Source organism: Agelaius tricolor, unplaced genomic scaffold, assembly GCF_023055355.1.
Source record: "Agelaius tricolor isolate 1412-34295 unplaced genomic scaffold, bAgeTri1.0.p SCAF_28, whole genome shotgun sequence".
NCBI classification, from domain to species: domain Eukaryota; kingdom Metazoa; phylum Chordata; class Aves; order Passeriformes; family Icteridae; genus Agelaius; species Agelaius tricolor.
In genome coordinates, this window is record NW_027269288.1 from 4990704 (window position 1) to 5014353 (window position 23650).

Consider the following 23650-nt stretch of genomic DNA (forward strand, 5'->3'; position numbering starts at 1 on the left):
TGAGCCCACGTGGAGAATTTAAGAGATTAACAGTGATTCAAATACCAATAATCACCAAGAAAGAAAATGAGCAATGCTTTAGTTGTTGGTCTGACTCACTCCTACTCTAGCTAATAAAAAGCCAATTTTCCAGCTTCTCTCCTCTGTGTTGTCTGGAGTTCTGGTTCCCTGCACATCACAGGGAACAGGTCTCTGGGCTGCGAGTCAAGAGACATTTGCTTTCTTGTTTTCACTTTAGCCATGACTTGTTACTTGAGATTAGAAACATAATCATAGAATCCTGGAATGATTTGGGTTGGAAGAGTCCTTCAATGCCACCTCATTTCCAACCACCCTGCCACCAGCAGGACCAGGTTGTTCAGGGTCTTGTATGTCTGTATGAGGCCTTTGCTGGTCCTCTCAGGAGAGTCCAGGGGAGGACATGGGGATCAATTATTTCCAGCTACACTTTCCCAGAGCAAACCACGCTCATGTCAAACTGAAAAAATGACATTGTTTTCCTTCAGCATGGTTTCATTCCTGCTTCTTGCTTTCCCTCTGTGTCTCCACAGCTGTTGAATCACTGCATTCCCTGAATGACCAGATCTCCCACTTCATTGTCAGCAAGTCAAAAACCCTGGATGAGGATGAAGATGCCTTTTTGCCCAGTGAGAAGGAATCTCTGAAAAGTGCCATGAGGCTGATGAGGCACCTCCTGATGGATGCACAGGTAGGAAATCAATGCAGAAATGTGTGTTAGGATGTGAGGAAGGCACATTGCACACATCTGGAGAATTATGTCATTTTTATATACAGTTTTAGCAGTGGAGAACATTAATTGCTGATTCTTTAAAATGCTTTTGGTTTCTGAAATCTGCAGCTGTGGGAAGAACATCTCAGTGTGCAGCTTGTGCTGGGGCTGAGCCTCAGATTCAGGGTTGAAAATGGCTCTTAATTTCAGGAGAAAATACAGCAATGTACCCATTGATGGGAATCCAGCAATAACCCCATTGATGGGAATCCAGCATCAGCACTACCAAAAGAAAATCATCTGTCCACTGAGCATCTGTGCTCAATGCCAGATTTAGAAGAGCCAGACAACTGAGCTGTTGGTTTAGCCAAGCTCTAAAATGCCAGTTAAAAGTCATGAAATTATGTGCAGATGTTTCTTTGTGCCTTTGTTGCTTCAACAAAAAACTCTCTTTCTCTGTAGCTTTGCTGTGTTGCGGTCTTTCCTTCAACCTACAAAAAGCACCCTTTGAAATATTAATTATATTTATCTTGTTATATTCCCTTTTGGTCTTTATTTGCAAAGCCTAGATGGAAAATTACAGCTTCTGTCAGAGGGCTCTCTTGAAATGGGGTGGTCTCCTCTCCCTTCTACTCTAAAATCAGGGAAAGGAGGCCTGAGGCTGTCCTGAGATCTTCTGAGCTCTCCAGGACTGGGGATGGCCTGTTCTGCTTCCACCTGGAGTCTGGTGGTCCCCTCTCCTCTCCTCTCCTCTCCTCTCCTCTCCTCTCCTCTCCTCTCCTCTCCTCTCCTCTCCTCTCCTCTCCTCTCCTCTCCTCTCCTCTCCTCTCCTCTCCTCTCCTCTCCTCTCCTCTCCTCTCCTCTCCTCTCCCTCTCCCTCTCCCTCTCCCTCTCCCTCTCCTCTCCCTCTCCCTCTTCTCCTTCTCCTTCTCCTTCTCCTTCTCCTTCTCCTTCTCCTTCTCCTTCTCCTTCTCCTTCTCCTTCTCCTTCTCCTTCTCCTTCTCCTTCTCCTTCTCCTTCTCCTTCTCCTTCTCCTTCTCCTTCTCCTTCTCCTTCTCCTTCTTCTTCTCCTTCTCCTTCCCCTTCTCACTTTCAAAGCCCCTGGTCCTGGTGACTTGGGCTGGCAGGGATCCTGTTGCATGTGGGGAGTGGCCTGGGGATCCCTGCTGTTAACAGCACATTTATTTTAATACTGTGTGTTTGCACCAGGAGTCAGTCCAGGTTTGGAGGCTGTGGAGAGCACAGGGAGCAAACCCTTCCTGTTGTGCTCAGGATTTCATTTCTGTGAGGATGGTGCTGATCTCACTTTGGCACATCTGTAACCCAGTCCCCTCCATCTCCCCCAAACCAGCAGAGTTCATGCTGTTGAAGTGTCATGGGGAACACAAGGGGTTAGACTGTGCTTTTGGATCTGCTCCCACAGTGGGAATAGATCCCACAGACTCCCCTGCAGGTGGGAATAAAATCACAGAATCCACAGAAATCCATGGAACCCTCCCAGTGTGAGGCTCTGGACAGAGCTAAGCTGAATTCCAGTGCTTGGCCCTTTTACTCCCCTCTCCTGGCATGGACCTGATTTTGACTGGTGGATAATTTGAGGAGAGAGCACCCAGCTTGACATTTTGGGCAGAAAGTTTGGGTTGAAAGGGACCTTAAATCTCATCCCATTTCACCCCCTACACTGGGTGGGAACACTTTCCACTAGACCAGGTTGCTCCAACCCCCATCCACCCCTGTCCAAGTCCCAGATATTTGGAATACCTCTGGGCATTCAGGCATGAGGGCAGGCAGATAAAAATAAATATGGGGCAAAAATGTACCTATTGATAATCCCCTTGTGCAGGAATTCTATTTTTGGCACCCAAGAATTGCTTTCCTACTTATCAGCTGTCCTGAATACATATTAATTGGTGCCTGTGATAGAGAGACTGATTAGGAAATGCTAAGAACAATAGGGAAATGTCAAGTGCTCCTGTATCCTCATGATGTGCCTGGATCCCTTCCCAGAAAGGACAGGATGTTTTCTTGCCTGGGATTTTCAAGTTGGAAGAATGACAAGGTGGGAAGTGGTAGTGGTGAGTAGAAGGATGGAAGTAAACAGGTGATAACATCCAGTAAAAAAAAATCCAATAAAATAAATCCTCTGAGGAATGAAAGAAACATGAGTCTGGCAGGAATATCAGCAGGGATACCCCTGCCAGTGTGTGAATAGAAATATGTGCTAACCCTGACTGCAGAGTGCCCTGTGCTCTAATCATACAGCAGGAAAAATATCACCAATGTAAATATCTCCCTTCCCTTCCCTTCCCTTCCCTTCCCTTCCCTTCCCTTCCCTTCCCTTCCCTTCCCTTCCCTTCCCTTCCCTTCCCTTCCCTTCCCTTCCCTTCCCTTCCCTTCCCTTCCCTGTTAGTTATTTTATGGAAATACTGATTGTGCAAGGCTCTGTACAAAGATAAACTAAAATCCAGTGCTTGGCTCTTTCCATGGACCTGATTTTGACTGCTGGATAATTTGAGGAGAAAACATCCAGTTTGATATTTTGGCTAGAAATCAGCTGGACTGCTAAGCCAGCAGGAGTGGCTGGTCAGAGGGGACAGTTAATGGGCATTTCTCACTTCTCTGCCACTATAAATCTGCTTTGGAAAGGCAGGAATGATGTGGGGGTGATGCCTTGTGCCTGCTGCCCTTCTGCCTTGGAGAGAAATTGGACACATTTTTGGAACTCTGCTTGGACACACACCAGGAGATGTTGCTGAAACAAAGGTTTAGGGTCCACCATGGGTCTGACTTTGATCTTGAGTCATTTTTTTGGCTTAAGAAGAATCAGTGAACCAACACACAGAGCTTTCCACTCTGGAGAGCACTGGGAGGGCTTTTAGAGGACGCTGTGCTGGGGCCCATGTGCATCTGCCTGTGCAGGGGCAGGTCCCTGCCCTCCCATGAGGTGTCACTGGGAGCACAAAGGACAAGGATGCTCACCAGAGGGGAGAAGAGGAACCACAACACAGAGGCACCAGCCTGGGGTTTCACAGCTGGATTTTCTGACAGTTCAAATGTGCACTCTGTGCCCCTGAGCATCAGCCCAGTCCCTACATACATTAGGCCATATTTATTTCTCCCTTGGCTGCTTAGAAGAACTTATTTTGCCCATCTGTTTTCTCAATTTACTCCACTTTTCACTGATTTTAATGCCTCAGTTTTGTGGTAGTCATGTACAAGCAACTGTGACAGTAGTGACTGTGGCTTTACAGGGGAAATGAGAGGTCACTTCTTGGTAAGCACAGCATGGAGAAACAGCTGTTGAGTGGGGAGGGAAAAAAATTCTCCTCATCCCCCACGTGCAAATGGGTTTTCTCCATGGAAAATGGGGCATATTTTGCACTCCTCCTGACAGAGAAATGGCACAGGTGGCAGGTGAGGTGGCACTGGGGGGAGAAATGGCACTGGTGGCAGGTGAGGTGGCACTGGGGGGAGAAATGGCATGGGTGGGAGGTGAGGTGGCACTAATGGGGAAGAAATGGCATGGGTGGGAGGTGAGGTGGCACTGGGGGGAGAAATGGCATGGGTGGCAGTGAGGTGGCACTAGTGGGGAAGAAATGGCATGGGTGGCAGGTGAGGTGGCACTGGGGGGAGAAATGGCATGGGTGGCAATGAGGTGGCACTGGGGGGAGAAATGGCACAGGTGGCAGATGAGGTGGCACTGGGGGGAGAAATGGCATGGGTGGCAATGAGGTGGCACTGGGGGGAGAAATGGCATGGGTGGCAATGAGGTGGCACTGGGGGGAGAAATGGCATGGGTGGCAGGTGAGGTGGCACTAGTGGGGAGGAAATGGCACTGGTGGCAGGTGAGGTGGCACTGGGGGGAGGATGGTGCTGGCAGCTGTGGTCTGGGCTGGCTGAGGGGCTGCTGATCCATCAGCCCTGTCAGCAGTGTTAAACTGCAGGCAGGGAGAGGTAATAAGCTGTGTGGAGTCTCTCAGCAATAGGCTGTCAGCTCAAATTCAGCCCAGGGAAGACAGTGATTTAATGGAAGTCATTACAATCTGCAGGATCTCTTGACCCTGGTGCTCTCCATCCCTTCCACATCCTGGATAGGATTTCCCAGGTCACAGAGCTGGCTGACAGCTCTGGGCAAAAAGCAGCATCTCCCTCCCTGCTGGTGAGGGCTGGGGCTCTGTGCCCAGAGGCTCCTGGTGGTGTCCCAGGAGTGCAGCACATTCCTGACATCACCTTCCCTCCATGGGTCACCCTGTCTGTGCCCACCTGGCAGGGGGAGGGCTCCAAGGATGGGAATTGTGCTGCCTGAACAAAAAGGTGTTGGGTTTGTGGGGTTCCCAGACAAAGGAAGGAATGATGGATCTGACTCCATGTTCTCAGAAGGCTAATTTATTATTTTATGATACTATATTATATTAAAGGATACTATACTAAACTATACTAAAGAATACAGAGAGGATACTTACAGAAGGCTAAAAAGATAATAATTAAAAACTTGTGACTCCTTCCAGAGCCTTGACACAGCTTGGCCCTGATTGGCCAAAGAGTGAAAACAACTCCCAGCAGAATCCAATGGAACAATCACCTGTGGGTAAACAATCTCCAAACACATTCCAAAGCAGCAAAACACAGGAGAAGCAAATCAGATAATTATTGTTTTCCTTTTTCTCTGAGGGTTCTCAGCTTCCCAGGAGAAGAATCCTGGGCAAAGGGGTTTTTCAGGAAATATGATGGTGACAAAGGTGTGCTGAGATCATGCTGGGGTGTTGCAATACTGAACAACACTCACATGCTGAGATGTCCAAGGCAAAAAAGGACTAGTTTGTTTCTGGACTTCAATATTTATAGAATTCCAAAAGTGACCATGGATTGGAGGATGAAATTGCCACCTCTCCAACCACACTGGTTAAACCAACAGTCTATTAATTATTTTTTCTTCTAGAAAGGAATGAAAACAATCATTACTTACATGAAAAGTGCGTGAGAAGCTCTACTACGAAAATCTAAACATCAGAAGGTTTAGAGGCACTTTAGAAGAACAGGGTGACACTGGGGCATACCAGCAGGTGGAGAGGAAAGGTGCATTTATAGCCCTGACATGTCCCATCCCCTGCCTGGTGTTGGAGTGAACAAACAATTCCCCTGCTGCCAGCCAGCCCCGTGCACAGCGCTGCGGCAGGGACACGGCAGCCTGTGATAGATTGTCACTGCTGTCAATCATTTCTGACACTCCTATTATGCTCAGAAAGGATGTTTGCTCTGTGCCTGTTGTTTTATAATCCTCAGAGGTGGAATTTTATAGCCTAGCAGTGTTTTTTCCTCAGACATTTCCCTAAGCAGGATTTATTGCTTCTGAGACACACGTGACATGAATCCATTACACCTTCAAACTTTAAATCACCCCCCAGCTTTGCCTAAATTGCTTTTTGATTTGTTTTACTTGAGTTTCTGTTTCTAATTGCAATTGTGAGAGCCTGGACTGGCGTGGAGCAGAAGGTGTACAACATCCAGGGGCTGAGTCACGGGCACCAGCTCTAATCCAGCTGTTTCCAGAGGAATTTGCCTAATGAGCAGAAAAGGTGCACCCAGGCACCAGCCCCAGATGAAGGGTAATGGTCTCTCATATGAAGGAGCACGTGACATTTTGCTGGATGCCTGCCCTCAAAAGCCAAGCTGTCAGGAAGCTCAGTCCATTTAGCTCCTTCCATGAAGTGCTTAATTGACTTCAAGTAGATTTGAAGTTCTCTGGGAGAAATACCCTCTCTTCAGGGCCTGTCCCAGCAGTGCTGTGATTATCCTCAGGTGTTGTTCTGGAGGGAATGAAAAGACATCAAAACCATCTTTGGGTTTGCATTGGACTTTTTGAATGAGATCATAGCACAAATGATGACTTAAGAACAAGATCAGCTTTGTGGGACATCTGGCTTAGATTCACTTGGATTTCAGTCGCTGCCTAGGCATGGGAGTGTGAGGGCATTGAGATATTCAACTGCTTTTCTGCTGGGGAGTTCATTTATTTCTTAGGCAAAGACAGAAAATCAGCCTGGTGGTGCTTCTAACCTAAATTGTTAACAAAATAGTGTTCTCATTGCCCAAAAATCATAGAGGAAAGAACACTTTCATTTACATTTACAAGTATTTTTTCTTTAAAATCTGGTTTTGTAGCTTTTTTTTTTTTTGGTGTGGTTTTTTGGTTGGTTGGTTGTTTTTTTCCTTTACTCTGAATCAAACAGCTCCAGTCCTCACTGACTCATGGGACAAACCTTAGCAGGTGTCTGCCAGCACAGGTCTGCAGTTGAAGTTAATGCCAGTTTGGACAGAGAATATTGCCTTGGGTTTTTTTGGAAAATATCTGAGTATTTGAGTTGTCACCACCTTAAGCCTTTTAAGCCTGACACTGATACCCTGTAAATAAATAATTTAAGGTGAGAGATTTTGGAAAAAAGGAAAACCAGCTTGGCATGACTTACATTTAGCCATTCAACATCCCACCAGCTGTTGGGCTTTGTTTTTTTGCATTACCTTCCATTTCTACCCAGACAAGATAATAATTTCTCAGCCCTTTTACATTACAGTCTTTTCTCCAGTGGTCCCTGTTTCCTTCCAGAGCAGGCTGGTGTGGAGACAGCCACAATCCACAATAATTGCTGCAGATCTGGTAGCAGAGCAGTGCTATTTCCCCAGCTGACCTTTAAAAATAGTTCTCATTTTCTACAGAGGGCTGTTGTATAAAACCATCCATGTTGTTGCAATATTTTGTTTGTTGCTTAAATGCTTCTCACCATCTGTTTTTCAGACTTTTAGCAGAGCTTCAGGAGCAATGCCCCATGACCTTTATTTTCACACGAGTGGGTCCTATCAGTATCAACAGGAAGAACAGGGGAAGGAGGATTTCCTCTGGGTTTCAATAAACTGAAATTATTGGAGTTCTGAAAGCGTCCTTGCCACACCAATGTGTTTCGAGGGCTGCAGAAAGGGAAATGATGCAAATTCTCTTATGAAATAATATAAAAATGCAGCTGTAAATAGGTGTTCACATATCTTGGTGTTCATTTATCTCAGCCTGCACAACCCACGAGCTGGTTTGGCTTGGAGAACAGCTTCAGTTCAAGTCAGGGTGTATCAGAGGAAAGCCAAGAAAACAAACTTTCTGCTGTGTATGCTGTATTTTTTTTACATTAATCCTGCCATCCCATTTCCATAAGAAGGAATCTTCTTGGCTGCCTCAAGGCAGTAGCACACCTTCTAATGATCCCTCGAGGTCTAGAAGGGAGCACAGAGCACTGACTTGTGCTGAAGGCAGAGAAGATAAAAGGCAGAAGCTCTGAAGCTTCACCAAGGCCCTCATTGTGTCTAATGGCTCTATTAACATGTGTCACATAGCCTGGCTTCTGGTGCCTGTCCCTAAACAGGTACCTGACAACCTGCTGCCTCTTCGTGGCCTGAGACAGCCTGGGTGGGTGTCACAGTCATGTTTTCTGTCATTCAGTATTGCAACATCCCAGCATGATCTCAGCACACCTTTGTCATGTTTTCTGAAAAACCTCTTTGCCCAGGATTCTTCTCCTGGGAAGCTGAGAAGCCTCAGAGAAAAAGGAAAACAATAATTATCTGATTTGCTTCTCCTGTGTTTTGCTGCTTTGGAATGTAGTTGGAGGTTGTTTACCCACAGGTGATTGTTCCATTGGATTCTGCTGTGAGTTGTTTTCACTCTTTGGCCAATCAGAGCCAAGCTGTGTCAAGGCTCTGGAAAGAGTCACAAGTTTTCATTATTATCTTTTTAGCCTTCTGTAAGTATCCTTTCTGTATTCTTTAGTATAGTTTAGTATAGTATTCTTTAATATAATACAGTATCATAAAATAATAAATTAACCTTCTGAGAACATGCAGTCAGATCCATCATTCCTTCCTGCCACAGGGGTCCCAGCAAATACAACAGGTGGGCTGTCTCTACTAATTCAATTTATTTGGAGAAGGATGTGCTCTGTGATGAGGAATCAGAGGCACCTGTACCTCAGGGGAGCTGTAATGTGCTGCTCCCTCCACCACCCGGCTCTGCACATCCTAACAAACCACAGGTGGGTCACTGACCCACCTGCCTGGTGGTCATGCCTGATCCAAAATCCATGAACTTTCTGAGCCAAGACTCAGGATAAGGAAGTTTCCAAAATGACTGTAAAAATGAGAGTTGAAGCCTTGGAGAAAGATCAGTTCTTTCTTTTCTTGAGAGAGATTCAGGATGAATTTATGAAGCTTTTGTTCTCTGGGACAGTCTGTCAGTCTGTGCTTTTCCTACCCCTCAGGGGCTCAAACCTGAGCTGGAACCATGCTAAGGATGGATTCTGCTGCCTACCATCACTGCAAAGAAATATTTATATCACTAAATAACAGTGCTGAATCCCCAAATTACATTTGCTGTAAGGCCAGGGCTGGTGGTAATTCACTGGCTGCAAGGTGGCTCAGCACGGTGACATCGGGTCGGTTCTGATTTCATTGCCATTCTTTCTTATTTTGCTCTCCTTTGGAACTGGAAAAAAGCTTGTTATTCAGAATTAGGTTTGATATTGCTGTTGAAAGCTCAGAAATGCTTTCAATATTTGCAACCCTGCAAGAGTAGAAGACTAAAAAAAAATACAAAATAAATCACATGTACAAAGAGGAGAGCATAACACTGCCTTTAAAGGGTGCTGAAGCAAGACTCTCAGCAGTTTTGTTGTTTGTTTAGTTGCTTACAAGTTAGTGTTGACTTTTATGTTTTTATGAGGTGTGGAGGTCAGTAGGAGAGGAGGGCCATGCCAGTGGAGAGGTCAAGCTGGGGGTTGTACAGCAGCAACTCAGCACTCAGAGAGAGAGAAATAAAAACATACATCTATATGTGTGTATATGTATGTACAGATAAGGGTACAGCACCTGAGAAAACCTGGTGGAAACCTTTCCTTGATTCAGAGGTGAACCAGAACTGATTAAAAGAGAAAATGCATAAAGCAGCCAAGATTTCTGCAGGCAGATCTCTGCAGATCCTGGATATTGTTAATTGAATTCATATACCAGGTGATTCCAAAATTCCAGTTTCTGTGATGCCTTCACAGAGGGCCCTCACACCTCCTAGCAGGTGGCCCAGGACAGAGTGCTTTATTTGCAGAGTCCTGTTGAGCACTGAAGGAGAAGTGACAATTTTTTCTCCCTTAGAACTCAATGTGTATTCATGAGCAGTGTGTGTGCAAAGCTTTAATTGAAGCTCACGAGAGAGAAACGATGAGTATCTTCATAAATGGAGAAGAAGCAATTAGGGGAGACCAGAAAGGATTTGCTATCACAGCAGTTTATCAGCAATGCAGATTTTTCAGTTAATAACAGGGAAAAAAAACCCAATTGTGGAGCCAGCAAATGAGACAGAAAATCCCAGTTAGCCTCACTCGGCGCTTGGAAAGCACAAGATGTGGAGACTCAGGAAAACGTGTTCTCCTCCCTCCATGTGTTTTCTCCTGCCTGGAGAGCCTCCTGCTCCATTTCTAGTTAACAAATGAGCCAAAGCCCCTCACCTCAGCCCAAAGGGAGCTGCAGCTGCACTGTGGTGCTGGACCAAGCCACTGGGAAGCCCGAGAGCTCCATCCCAAAGCAAATCCTCCTCCTGACCCAGCTGCAAGCTTCCCCTCCAGCCTGTGAGCTCAGGGGTCACCAGGCTGAGCCCAGCAGGAGGTGGGAGCCAGCCAAGTACATTTGTATTTTTGTCTCAGAAAAACCAATAAATATTTAATGGCTCTGCGAGACACAGCGAGTGTTTGCCTTCTCTCCCCATATATCAACAGTTGCTTTAAGCACTTGCTTGATAAAAATTAAGCTGTTTCTCCAGATCCCTGCCTCAGATGCTGGGCAGGGAGCTAATTTTGTAAGCAAAAGCTGTCTTGTTTTGGAAAACAAATTCAAATGGGAGAGCTGGTTTTTGAAAGTGAGTGCTGGGCTGTTATTCCTGCAGAAATATTCCAAACAGCCCTGTGAGTTAACCCTGGCAACAGATCTTGTCCAGATGTAGTAATCCTTTATACTTTAACTCCTTCTAGGCTGTAGGCTTAGCTCCTTCCCAGGAAGGCATCCATGCCAAATGCATTCCATTCGATTTCATCTGCACTGAGTTTTGGCAAACCATGGGTTTTCTCTGGACTCCAATTTTTCCCAGCAAGGAGATGAATTCACTGGTTGCAAGACCCTGACACCACTTCAGATCTGCTCTTCCTTCAGGGAAAAGGTGTCTTTTATCCATTGCACAGATTTAAGGATGTAATTTAATTCCCATCTTCCTCATTTATCTGTCAGCTGGGAATAATATTTGTCTACTTCACAGTGATCGTGTGAGGCTCTTCATTCATTAATGTGTAAAAGCTTTGAGATCCTTAGGATGAAAATTGCTTTAAAAGATGCTGTTAATAATAAATATCAAGTAATGCACCTTGGTACCTCTTAGCAATAATTGGTGCTATCATTCCTGCCCAACTCTTCCATGAATTAAAAGGCTTTGAATGGGACTGGAGCTACGAATGGGATTGGGACCAATTAACAAGTAATCATATGTCAGTTTTTATATCCTCAGCATTCCTGTCATGGGTCCCTTGGGAAAATCTCCATGGATTTTAATGGTGCAATGTCAGAATTCAGCCCCAGACGTGTTTGTGGGATAACTGCTGGATAACCTGCATTCTTCTGGTAACTTGGTTGCTTAGTGATTAAGCTAAAAGCAAAAGTATGCTGGTTTAATATTAACATAAATGGAATTAGCCACCCTTTCTCTGAGTTAAATGTTACAGGAAAATTCTCATCATAAGGAAACCATGATTTTTTTCCTTTGATATATAGATTTAATTATTTTGTTGATAGTTTTTGAGCTGCTCTCTGTATTTAACCTCCACTCCAGCATGTGGAGACTGGCTTTTATGGAAAATCCAATAATTTGCTGCTCGTTTACCCAACTTATACTTTTATTAGATTTCAAGCCCACAGCACTCACCCTCCTAAATGGAGAGGCTTTAAATATACATCCCAAGTAAACAAAGAGCTCACATGAAGAAATTGCCTGATCTTTTAAAGATATCAACATTATTTCTGTGGAGGGGGAAAGCACTGAACCTTGGAATGATGTGTGGGATGGAGCCAGGAGAACAGACCAGGAGAATCAACACCATGAGAAAGCTGGTGGCCAGCGAGGTGTGGATTCACAGCAAAACGTTCCCCACTTAGGAGCTGCCTCTTCTTCCTGGCTGGAAGAGAATCGAGTGCTGTGAACGTTGCTGGTGCCACATGGGGGAGATGTTGAAGAAGAGCTGGATCACAACGACTTCCCAGGGAAGAGCAGCCTGAGGGCTTTAGGAGCCTGGTTCCTTTCAGTTCCCCTCCCATAAGATAGGTATATAAATATCCTGTATGAAAGGGATCTGTGCAAACCACTTGAAAAATTATCCCTCTTGGCTTCAGGGTGCATCCAACATCCTCCAGTTGCTGAAGGTGCTTTTGTAAGCAAGACATGAAAGGATCAAGGAAGATAAAATAAGAAATGATGCAGTCCCTTGTGTTAGCACCACTGCAGCTCCTGCCCTCCTGCCTCACCAGCTGGGTTTGGGAAGGGATGGTTTGGAGGAGCCCAGGGAGTCTGGAGCACTTACCAGGACTTGCTGCTGTTCCCTAATACCCAAAAAATAAGGATAAGCTCATACAAGCAGCGTGTGATTTACTCAGGCCCACTGGCCATCTTCCTTGTTTCTTCTTAGAATAATACTTTTCACACTGCAAATTAGTGGTTAATGCTCACTTATGCCTGAGAAATCTGCACAGAAATGGTATGCAGAGAGTATCTGTACTGTGTGAAAGCCAAAAAAGTAAGATTGACTTTTTGAATTACTTTTCCAATATCTTTTTTTTTTTTTTTTCTGCAATGGTTTAAAAAGATATTTATTCTAGGACCCTGATATGTTTTATAATATTCTAGCAGCCAGGTTAACAGGTAGAACCAGTACTTTTGTACCAGGAGTGAGCTGTGAAGCCAGGTTAGGTAGCCTGGGGGAAGTCAAGACATCTTCATTTTTCAGCTTAAAAAAAAAAAAGAGAGAAAGAAAAAACTGCAAGCACACAGCCCATACCCCAAAAGCTGAAGTGCTGCCCCCTTTGAACACGGGCTCCAGCTGACTCCAGGGGAACTCTGGCTCCTCTTTCAAGCACAACCTTCCCTTTCTGCCCACAGACAGCCAGGGGCTGTAAGAATACAGCAACTTTCTCCTCCCTGTCTTTCTGCATAGAGGAATTCAGAATCACTGCATGATGTGTGCCTCAATTAATATTCCCTGATTGTTTCCCTTTCCCTTCCAAATGATGTCAGTCTCCATCATTTTTGCAATAATGGTAGTGAGAGGAATGTCTGTTTTTCAGAAATATTTTATCTCTCATTTTTTGTGCTCGCAACAATCTCTACTCATCTCAGGCTTTTTATTTTTCTTTTTATCCTCTTGCTTTTGACTTATATTGTAAAAGACCTACAGTAAAATAATGAAAACTGTCTCAATCTATCACTACTCAGTTTGTACATTATTAATAATGAAGGCAGTGTAATTAGGCTGCAGAATGCACAGTGAACACAACACTAAGATGTCCTTAACTAACATCTGTGGCTGCTGCTTGGCTTATATTGGCACAAGCCACCAAGATTTTACATGAAAACAGTTATTTGTGTCTGGCATTGCTTTTACAGAGCACAGGGGCTTCATTTTGTACTGGCTGCCTGTTGAAAGACAGCGTGAAATCCATGGCAATGAGTGCTCAGCTCTATTTGAGCCACATTTAAGGTGCAGACCCTGCCCTCAGTGTCATTTCTTCGCTGAAAACTTTTTTCTCTTGTGCCCTTGGTGTTTGAGCTGATGGGTTGCCAACTCATCTTTAGGAGACTCTTCTGTTCTGCCCCTTGCTGTCCCTTTTCCATGTCAAACCCTCGTGATCCCCATCCTCATGCTCTGTTACAAGGAGGCCAGGAAGGAACAAGGGGATTTTCCAGGCTGTCATCAGCATAAGCTGATGGTTTGATCCTCTGTCCTGACCTGTGACATGTTGGATCTCCAGTGTCAAAGGCATCAAAGGTGGCTCTGTTTCAGCTTGTTCCCAAAATGGTGGGGGGAAATCTCATCCTTGAAGCATATGTAGGGCTGCAAGGCCACCACAGCCACAGGCCTGGCCATGCCCACCACAGAATTATGGAATCATTTAGGCTGGAAAAAATCTTTAGGATCAACACATCCCATCCCTCCCTCTTTGACAGCTTCCAGCTGCTGGCAGGGCACTGGAAAGAGATGTTTAGAACAAGAGGGATGTTTAGATTAGATATAAGGAAGAAATTCTTCCCTATGAGAGAGGTCAGGCCCTGACACAGGGGCTGGGGACAGAAAGGATCTTGAAGACCATCATGTTTCAACCCTTCTGCCCTTCCACCATCCCAGGTTGTTCCAAGCCCCATCCAAACTGGGCAAACAAGGACACTTGCAGGGATGGGGCAGCCACAGCTTCTCTGGGCAACCTCTGCCAGGGCCTCTCCACCCTCACAGGGAAGGATTTCTTCCTTGTTTTTAATCCAAACCTATTCTCTACCAGTTTACAGCCATTACCCCTTGCCTGTCAAACTGGGATGGACTGAGGTGCTCCTCCCCTGGTAACTCTCAAGCACTTTTCCCCAGCTTGCCAAGCCTCCAGCTGCTGTGAGCAAAACCCCTCCTGTCATAGGCAGAGTTATGATCCACCCCGAATCTTCCTGCTGTGCTTACATGGTGTACATGATCAGTGATGATTCTGCACAAAGCAGAAAATAAACCAGCCCTACAGCTGTGTAAATGCATCAGCTCCACAGAAAACACAGGGAAATGCAACGTCTGCAGAAGGAGGGGGGGGAATTGAGAGCGCAAGGGGTTTTATTGTGGCACATCTGAGAGCAGAGCCCACAACAGAGAGTGAATAAAGACCTTATAAAAATACTTGGCAGCAACTCCTCTAAATCTTTCAAGGTATGAGTTTCTTATTTTAGTTGATTTACTGAGCTGACAAAGAGGCAATCATCGTTAATCAAAATAACTCACTGCTGCTTTGAGTATGAGAGCTGAAGTTAGATGAAGGTCATGGAAAAGAGATGATGAACTAGCCCAGGATCTTTAGTGGCTGGAGTTTATTAGGGAGCCTATTCTAGAGGGGAAACAGATTTTGGCAAATGCTGATGGTTTTTTAAAATGGATTTTTTTCAAGAAGTAAGGATTGCATCTCTCACAGATTGACAGATGGGATACACTCGAGCATGCATGAAGGGATGATTTCCTGATGGCTTTTAGTAGCAAGAGGTGCTGTATTGGAAAGCATTTGGTATTTTCCTGGAGGCAGGGAGGGAAGCAAAGATTTGGATAAGATATGTAGGAGATGAGAAGTGATAGGAGCCTGTGAGTGCCAAACCACATTTTCTGGGGAAGCTTCAGGAGACCGAGCCACTGACACCTCTGAGAAATGTCTCTCTTGGGCATCATGGGGATTTCTGTCCATGCCTAAACCCATTTCTACTTAAGGAAGTATCTTTGCTCAGCCTTTGACAGTGCAATGTCTCCCTGCTGTGTTCCTCACCCTGGTCAGGTGTGCACCAGCCTGTGCAGGACTCACTGAGGAGGACGTTTGGGAACACCTTGTTCAGCAGTTTGCTGATGGCTGAGCCCCAAATAATGCAAAACTGAACAGGCAGGAGCCCAAGAATCCTTCAAAATTATGCTAATTATTCTTAACAAGTTCCGTGTTTTGCCTTGAAACTCACTTCTTTAGCTGAAATGTTCTCTGCATTCTGTCTAGAATGAAGGGAAAATATCTAAATTGAAGCAAAAGTGGTTGCCCAAAGCAGTGAGGACTGCCAGTGCCTGCAAGCAATATCAATTAGTGTTCTGGTGCCAAAATTATCAATAGCTCTCTTGCCAGTAGCTTTTATTATCAAAAAACTGGGTTGATAACTGTGTATTTCACTTGGCTCACATAATGTGTGACCTTAGCACGATAAAGGGACACGAAATCCCACAGAAATTTTGTTTAAAGCTAAATGATTTGTGCTTGAGATTTGTTTTCCATTCCCTCTCCTTTTTGCCCTGTGGACACATCTGATGAGTCTAAACCTTGTCATTTAAAAGCTTTTGTGAGGTATTTGAAATTTCTAAATAATATGCTTATACATTTTGTTTTGTTTGCATCAAACAGTCCTGGGGGCTGCAACCATTAATGGAAAGCCAACAAAAGAGCAACTCCCAAATACAGGGGACCACTCCAATGCTAAGAAAGCTGTAAGTTATAATACAAACAGCATACACCTATGTCAGCTCATGAATTAAATTCTATTTCCAAGAGCTCTCTTGTGGCAGCCTACTAAAATAATGTATTACGTGCTTAGAGGCAGCATTGGAGTGATACAATGAAAGGGGGATAATTAAAGGCTTTGCAAATCCCAAATGTGCCAGCAGCTGCAGGTCAGCTCGGGAAGCAGCTCTGGGAGCCACACCTGTCCCTCCTGCAATGATGGAAACCCATTACATGACACTTGTGGAGAATAAACCTGGAGGGAGAACAGCTTCTCTGCCCTGGATAAAAATGCAGAAGAAATCCACTGGAAATGATGCAAAAAAAAAAGGAGTGGTAGCAGGTGGCAGCACTTCTTTTCACCCTACAAAATGCATATTTAGAAGCAAAATGGAGAGGAGGAGCCAATTAGTGGGATTACTGTGCTTCAAGAGGCAGGTGCTTGCATTCCAGCTAGGAAACTGCTGCTTCCAATGAGAAGAAATGCAGGTGCTTTGTACACAACAGAGGCTTTGGCAACAAAGTTTTGCTAATTACAGAAGCAGAGGACAAAGAGGTAAAGCTCAACAGCAGCTTGTTTGACAATGAACAAAGGACCCATAAGGCACCATTAAAACTCAAGAAAAAAAATGAATTTTCAGAGTTGAACAATTCTGCAGGTTCATTGTGGAAGCCATAAAGAGAAGGGGAATAGGGAGATGGGGATAGCCTGGATTGCTTTGGGATGTGAGGAATAAAATGGCTTTGAGCAGAATAATAACCATGGCTGCACGTTCCTGCTTAACCATAGAAAAAATGAACATCAGGGAAGAAAACTATGGGTGAGCACCAGAGAAAGGGCTAAACCAGAAATCCTTTTGCTTGTCTGGATGCAGCTCTGGCTCCATCTGAGCTGAGAGTGCCTTTTCCTGGCTGCAGAGCAGATGGGCCCTGTCGGCAGAGCCGGGAGCCGCAGCCGGCACGGGGGGCACGGGGTCCAGCAGAGCTGGCCTGGAGAGCCAGGCAGGGCTGCATGCAGACTCAAACCATGATTGTCTTGGCACAAGTTAGAGCTGTACAGGATCAATAAAAAACTGGGGATTCTCAGTTCTGGCCTCTCAGGTTAGGAAGGACCTTGAGGTGCTCAAGCATCCAGGGGGGACAACGAGGCTGGAGAGGGGCTGGGAACACAAACCCTGTGAGGAACCTCTGAGGGAGCTGGGGGTGCTCAGCCTGGAGAAAAGGAGACTCAGGGGTGACCTTGCCACTCTCTACAGCTCCTGAAAGGTGCCTGTGCTCAGCTGGGGCTGGGCTCTTTCTCCAGACAGAGACAGAACCAGAGGACACAGTTCTCATCTGTGCCAAGGGAAATACAGGTTGGATATTAGGAAAAAGATTGTACAGAAAGAGTGATGAAATTCTGGAATGGCTGCCCAGGGAGGTGGTGGAGTCACCATCCCTGGGTGTGTCCAGGGACAGACTGGAGGGGGTTTGGAACACCCTGGGAAGGTGGAATAGCAGGGGGTGGAATGAAATGAGTCCTCCAACCCCAACTACTCTGTGATTTCTCCAGCTCCTTGGCTTTCTGTGACTGCCAGCAGTGCATAACCAGGATTTAACGGCCAAGTCCACGAGGAGAATAGATGGGTAAAAAGCTGCATCAGAAAGAAGCCTCCTGGGTGCACCAGGGACAACAACCGAGGTTTCAAACAAAGCATCTCTGCAGGAGTCACGAGAGAGGGCAGCCAGGAGGCAGCCGGGCTCCGGCAGGGCTGGGGAAGCACTCGGCCGCCTCGGGCAAGGGAGGATGACTGTGGATCCCGGGATAGAAACCTCAGCCTTGCACTCCTCAGAAAAAACAGGGACCTGAGTAATGCCCTGTTAAACAACCTCTGAACAAAGCAACAGCTGGAGGTATCGCTGAGGAGCTGGCTGGAAATGTTTTCGTGGGTTTGGGAGGCTCTCGAAGAAAGCTGGGTCTGGGGTGCAATAGCCCAGAGAGCAGAGTTGTGAAAAGAGCTGTAATTAGTGTCTGACAAAGCAATTAAAACCTGACAAGCAAAGGCAGCAGAATGAGGCTGATGGAAGTGGACAGGGCTCCAAATGTGAGTTTGATAATGAATCCAAAACACCACAGGGGGAAAAGGTGCCTGAGACAGAAACCTGGGTGACAGTGAGAGCTGGACCCCATGGAGCCACCCCTAGCTCCACAAATACCCCATGGAGCCACCCCTAGCTCCACAAATACCCAAATATCCCATGGAGCCACCCCTAGTTCCCCAAATACCCAAATACCCCATGGAGCCACCCCTAGCTCCACAAATACCCAAATATCCCATGGAGCCACCCCTAGCTCCACAAATACCCCATGGAACCACCCCTAGCTCCCCAAATACCCTCACACAGGGAATTGCCTCCTGCCCATGTCTTTCCCCGGGGATTTGGTGATTTTCCCTTCTTGGTTGTCCAATCCTCCAAACTGATGTAACTGAGACCCAGGGCAGGCTGGGTGTCTGTGTGTTCAGCCAGGTGTGCTGCTGGATTATTTGTAAAGAACTGGCCCTATATAAATTTAGTTGTAATCTGAAGTTGTTTATTTGCTCCCTTCTACCTGTATTTTGCAATTTGTTACTATTTTAACTAAGCCTTGTTAAAGAAAATGGCTCTAATTTGCTTTTGTCTCTCAGATGTGACAAGAGCAATGCACACGTTTGTCCCTGGCTATTTTTTCTCTGTGGCTGAGACTCACCAGTCAGATAAACTATGAAAATTTTTAAAAACCTTAAAACCTGAGGACTGGCACATGTCTGACATGGACTTGTGTGAGAGCTCCAGGTTTTCTCACATTTGAGAAAACTGGCACAAGAACTCACAGATCTGGAAGAAACGTCCATGCATGTTGACTGCACAAATGAATTTAATTGTTTGCACAGGATCTGTTTTGCTGCTTCACACTGTAACAACACTGATCTGATTATTTTTCTTTGCTTTAACCAGCAAAATGTCTCTCATTGGTGTTTGCATAATTAATGCTATAGGATTGGGCTGTGATCCAGCACCATGCCAGGAATCGCTGTGCTCTCCAATCTGCTGCAAAACAGCATTTTCTAGCACATTATTTTTATTCTAATGCTGTAATATGGAAAGCCCTGCAGTGCCCTGGCTAATGTGGCTTCTTCTGTCTCTGCATCACAGTAGTTGGCTCTTCCCTGACCTGGGAGAGCTACAAATCCCATTAGTTTAAAAGCAGCATCATCCTGAATGTGTTCCTGCTTGTGAACTCCAAGCTGCATTTGTCTGTTAGATGGATCTACACAGTCTGGCTGTAATTGGGGTGGTTTAAAACCTGCTGGAGCAGCAAAGCACTGCGAGGGGGGATGTCAGAAGGACTTGCCCAAGCTTTGTGTAGCAGGTTTTGGGATGCAGCTTCCCATTTTGACAGAGGGTATTTGCAGGAATACCCATAAGGGCTGAAGCTGTCCTGTCAGGGGTCACATTTGCTGTGTGTGGGATGGACTGGTTTAACTGGAAAAAACCTGGGAGATCCCTTAATTGCTTCTCTGAATGATTCACAGACTGTTGACCAAAAGGAAAATATTTTTTTTTTTTTGTTTTCAAGAGAAGGGAGTATTAATAATGATAGCACAACCTTCTGGTTACTGTGTGGTGACAGAGCAAGCAGGAAACACGAGGGATGAAATTAAATAATGCAATCCCAATAATGAAGCAGTATAATCAATAATGCAATCAAACAGATGATTATACCCTAATAATGAGCACACCCCCTCCTTCCCAGTGAATCCTGCAGCTTGGCTACCTGTGCTTCTCACCAGGCACACAGCCCTTTGTGCCAGGTGGATTGAGGAGAACTTTCCATACCCCCCTTCCATTTAATTTTTGCTCTCCAGCTTCCCCTTGCACACTCCAACCCCCAAAGCCCTTCCCTTCAATATGATGCTCGACCAAATGTGCATTATCTGGTAGGATGATGCATCAAAAATACTTTTGACCCTTCCTCCCTGCTTTGGTACCATCTGGCAGAGAGGTCTTGGGCCAGCTCCTTTACCCCTCAGTCCTTTTTCCACCTGTAAAGCACAAAGATTGCTGTTCTTGCCTTGTGGGTGTTTGCCTTGGGATGAGAAGGGTGGTAATTGATACAGATCTCTCTTTACTGCTCTAAGGCAATAGTGGCAAAAAATCATGGCTTAAATGACTTAACACACCTGGCCCAATGTCAGTGAACATCCAGCTGTGCCAGGTGTGAAGGAGAGTTCTGGCCTGCCCCAAACCCTTTGTTTTCTCTCTTTCACTTCCAAAAATGTCTTGCAGGGGTGGGGGGGAAGGAAGGTGGGCAAGGTTGTGCTGAACAACTCCTGGTAAATTTGGGAAGTCTCCTCTTTATCTGGCAGCTGCACTGCTTTGCTGATAAGCCCTGCAGCCAGCTCCATTTGACAGGATAAACCAGGGCAAGCAGCAAACTTTATCTCCTTGAGGCAAATGGAAATGATGTCTTCCTGCAGATCTGCCTGTGCAGATCCCACTGGCTGCTGCCAGCAGCAAAGTTTGCTCCCAGGGGCTGCCCTGTGCAAACCCAGAGCATTGGGAATATTTCTGTGTCTGCTCTGGGCTGCCCTGACCCCCAGGGCAGCACTGACTCTGACCCTCAGTCATGGAGAAAGTTTCCTAAACTCCAGAATGGACTGGAACCCACAAAAGTGTGAAACAGATTCTAGAGAGCAGTGTAGGTGTGACACTGGGTGAGAAATTGAGGTTTTGGGGTTTTTAGTGTGTTGTGGATGGCAGCAAGATGGAGGGCACAGGGTGTTGTCCTGGGCTTCTTCTTCATGCTTCTTCTTCCTCCTTCTCCATGGGTTTGGGTGGCATTTTGTAATTGGGCAGAAAAGTCTGCATTGCAGCTCTGTGGGATCAGTTATTGGGTTAAAAGGGGAAATAATCCAGGTGTCAGCTCTTAATTGGACAGTTTAGTCTGAAAAGCCCTTGTACCAAGAGATTGTGGCCATTTTGTGCCTTCTCATGAAAAGCTGCAGAACTCCCAGCAGTGAGACTGTTTTACTGATAAGAAATGATAAACACCTGAGTGTGAACATGAACTCCTGTCTCAGTGCCCTCAATGCAGACCCAGAGGAACTGATACTGCCCCTTCCAGTCCCAAAGGCTTCAGGCTGGAGATGCAGGTGGGGTGCACCTCAGTGTCCCAAATTCCCATGAGCTACAGGTACTGCAGGCTGCTGTTACCACCCTGTTACCCCGTGGGCAGCATTTCCCAGGGAGTTCTTGCATGAGCAGGACACAGCAATAGATTGCTCCATTTGAGGTCCATTTCCATAGCTGTGATGAGAAAAGAGATCATGTGTGAAATGACCATCCAAACAGGACTTCTGAAATAAAGGAAGAAAGAGGCAGAGGGTGGGCAGTGGAGTTTTATTGCTGGGAATCTGATGGGGTTTGTAAATCCAGGAGAAAAGGAGGAAGAGATTAAGCAAGAACTCTAGAGGGACTTTTGGAAAAAAAAAAACCCAACCTCAAAAAACTTCCTCAAAATCCTCAAAACCCCAGAGTGTGTTTGTTTTAAGACCATCAGCAGAGTGCAGCTGGTGGTGTTACCCCCAGGCCATGCCCCAACCCAGGAGAAGAGCAGAGAGCAGCAGCATTAGTGCTAAAAGCCCCTACAGGTGGTCCAGCAACACCTGCAGAAAGGCACATAAAAGCAAAGTGCACTTCTGGGTAATTTTCTGAGCTAAAAATATGGGTTCAATAGAGATAAACTTTCAAATATCATTGTCAATCCCCTCAGCACAAGGGCAAGTGTGACTGGGAGGTTTGTGCTGGAGGCAGGGGAGTTGTGAGCACAGTCTGGCAAGAAATGGGGGATTTCTACTTGAGCAGATACTGCCTATAACTGGGGATAACTTCTGAGTGGAAAACACATTAAAAGCATTGTTTCCACTACAGTGCCATGATGAAAGTTGTTCCACTTGAGGCTCTTGGTCTTTTTGGTGCCAATACTGATGGGGTCACTCAATTCACAGCCTCCAGTGATGGCTTTGGCTCCCATCAGAGCTGGCTGCAGGTTTCTGTTCATGGTTTCCAGGGATCCCACCATGTATCTCCCATTTCCTCTCTTCCATCATTTCATTGCTCAAGCAACTCCTATCCTTGTCTCCTCCAGAGTAGTTACAGAGTTTTACCAAAGAAAATCAATTTGATTTAGCACACCAACAGTTAATTTTAAAAGGCATAATTCAGCAAAGAAACTTAAACTCTAAATCAGACAAACTAAATAAGAATGGGATCTCTTCTGCAAATTTATAGGTGGCAAACTGAAATGTCAGGGGGTCATATATTCATCTGTCAATGTGTAATGCAATTAGACAAGATAATTGGGCAAACTAAGTTTTTACAGAGATCTGGAAAATGTATTCACTTTCTTTCACTAGCTTTGATAGCAGTGCAGAGCCATTGGGGGTCGGTGTAAGGTGCAAAACTGAGTCTGGATTTAGGATTAAGGTGGGGAATATTCCAATGGGGAGCATACACCCAGTCTGCCTTCTCAATGTCTCAGGCACAGCTTACAGGAGGAACAGTTTGCTGTGCTCCCTTGTGTTGATTGAGGAGGGCTCAGTAATGGAAATGGCAAGGGCAGATGTAAATATGAAACCAGTAATATGTCTTAATTTAATCAACACTTGACAAAAATCCCAAGGAAGTAAATAATCTGTTCACTTAGCAGATTTTACTGGGGTATCTCTGAATCTTTTGTGGCAACGAAGCCCCAGGCTGGAGAGTAAACAGCAAAAATGATCAGAATTAGAAATACTGAGCTCTGCCTCTATTTTTGGTTTTTGGTTTTGTTTTTTTTTTTTTTTTCCCTAAGAAGGGCTATGAAAGACATCTGGACTCAAACAGGATCATAAGCAACAAGGAGCCACAGAGAGAGAGTGGGGCAAGGAGTGCATCCCTCCTCATGTTTAACTGCCCATCCATTTTTACTCCTTGTGCATGTTTATGTGTTTATATCTGCCCTGCTATCACTTTAATAGCTGGCATATTTTAGGCATCAAGTCTGGAATAGCCTCAAGAAAAAGCAAAAGTAAACTCTAAGAGGCAGGTTTAGAATTACTCCTGAATTAAAAAGCAGGCTTCAATATTTAATGATGAGGTACTAAATGATGTCCTGACAATTTTATTAAACTAAAGTGAGGCAGCACATTTGATTTAGGCCATCTAAGCTTTCTATTCCCCCTGCCTAGGAAGGCTCGTGGTAGTAATCAACTCCCTATATTCAGAGGAAATTGTTTCTTTATGGTTTAAAGTGTGAAGACTCTTCTAGATAACCATATATTGCATCCAGCAGGACCCTCTTTTAGCCCACTCAGCATCAGGAGAAAGGAGCAAATAGGGACAAAATTAAGGGAGAAATTGCAGAGCAATGGCTTCGAACTGATGCAGGCCCTAATTCAGCAGAGCACTCAGGCACACATAGAACTTGTAATCTCTGTCAGTTTTGATGAGGGGCTTGTGAATCCAAAAGCTTTTCTACCTTTTTCTCAGATCCATCAGCAGTTCTAATGAAATCAGGCT

The 23650-nt window shown here is 45.4% G+C and overlaps 1 protein-coding gene across 1 annotated transcript in view; it reads left to right on the forward strand.

Moving 5' to 3' along the window:
* Positions 1-23650, forward strand: part of KAZN (kazrin, periplakin interacting protein) — a 226550-nt gene that overhangs the window by 60008 nt on the left and 142892 nt on the right. Inside the window, exon 2 of the mRNA XM_071449134.1 lies at positions 552-709. Coding sequence (XP_071305235.1) covers positions 552-709 — 158 coding nt within the window. The remainder of the gene's footprint in view (positions 1-551; positions 710-23650) is intronic.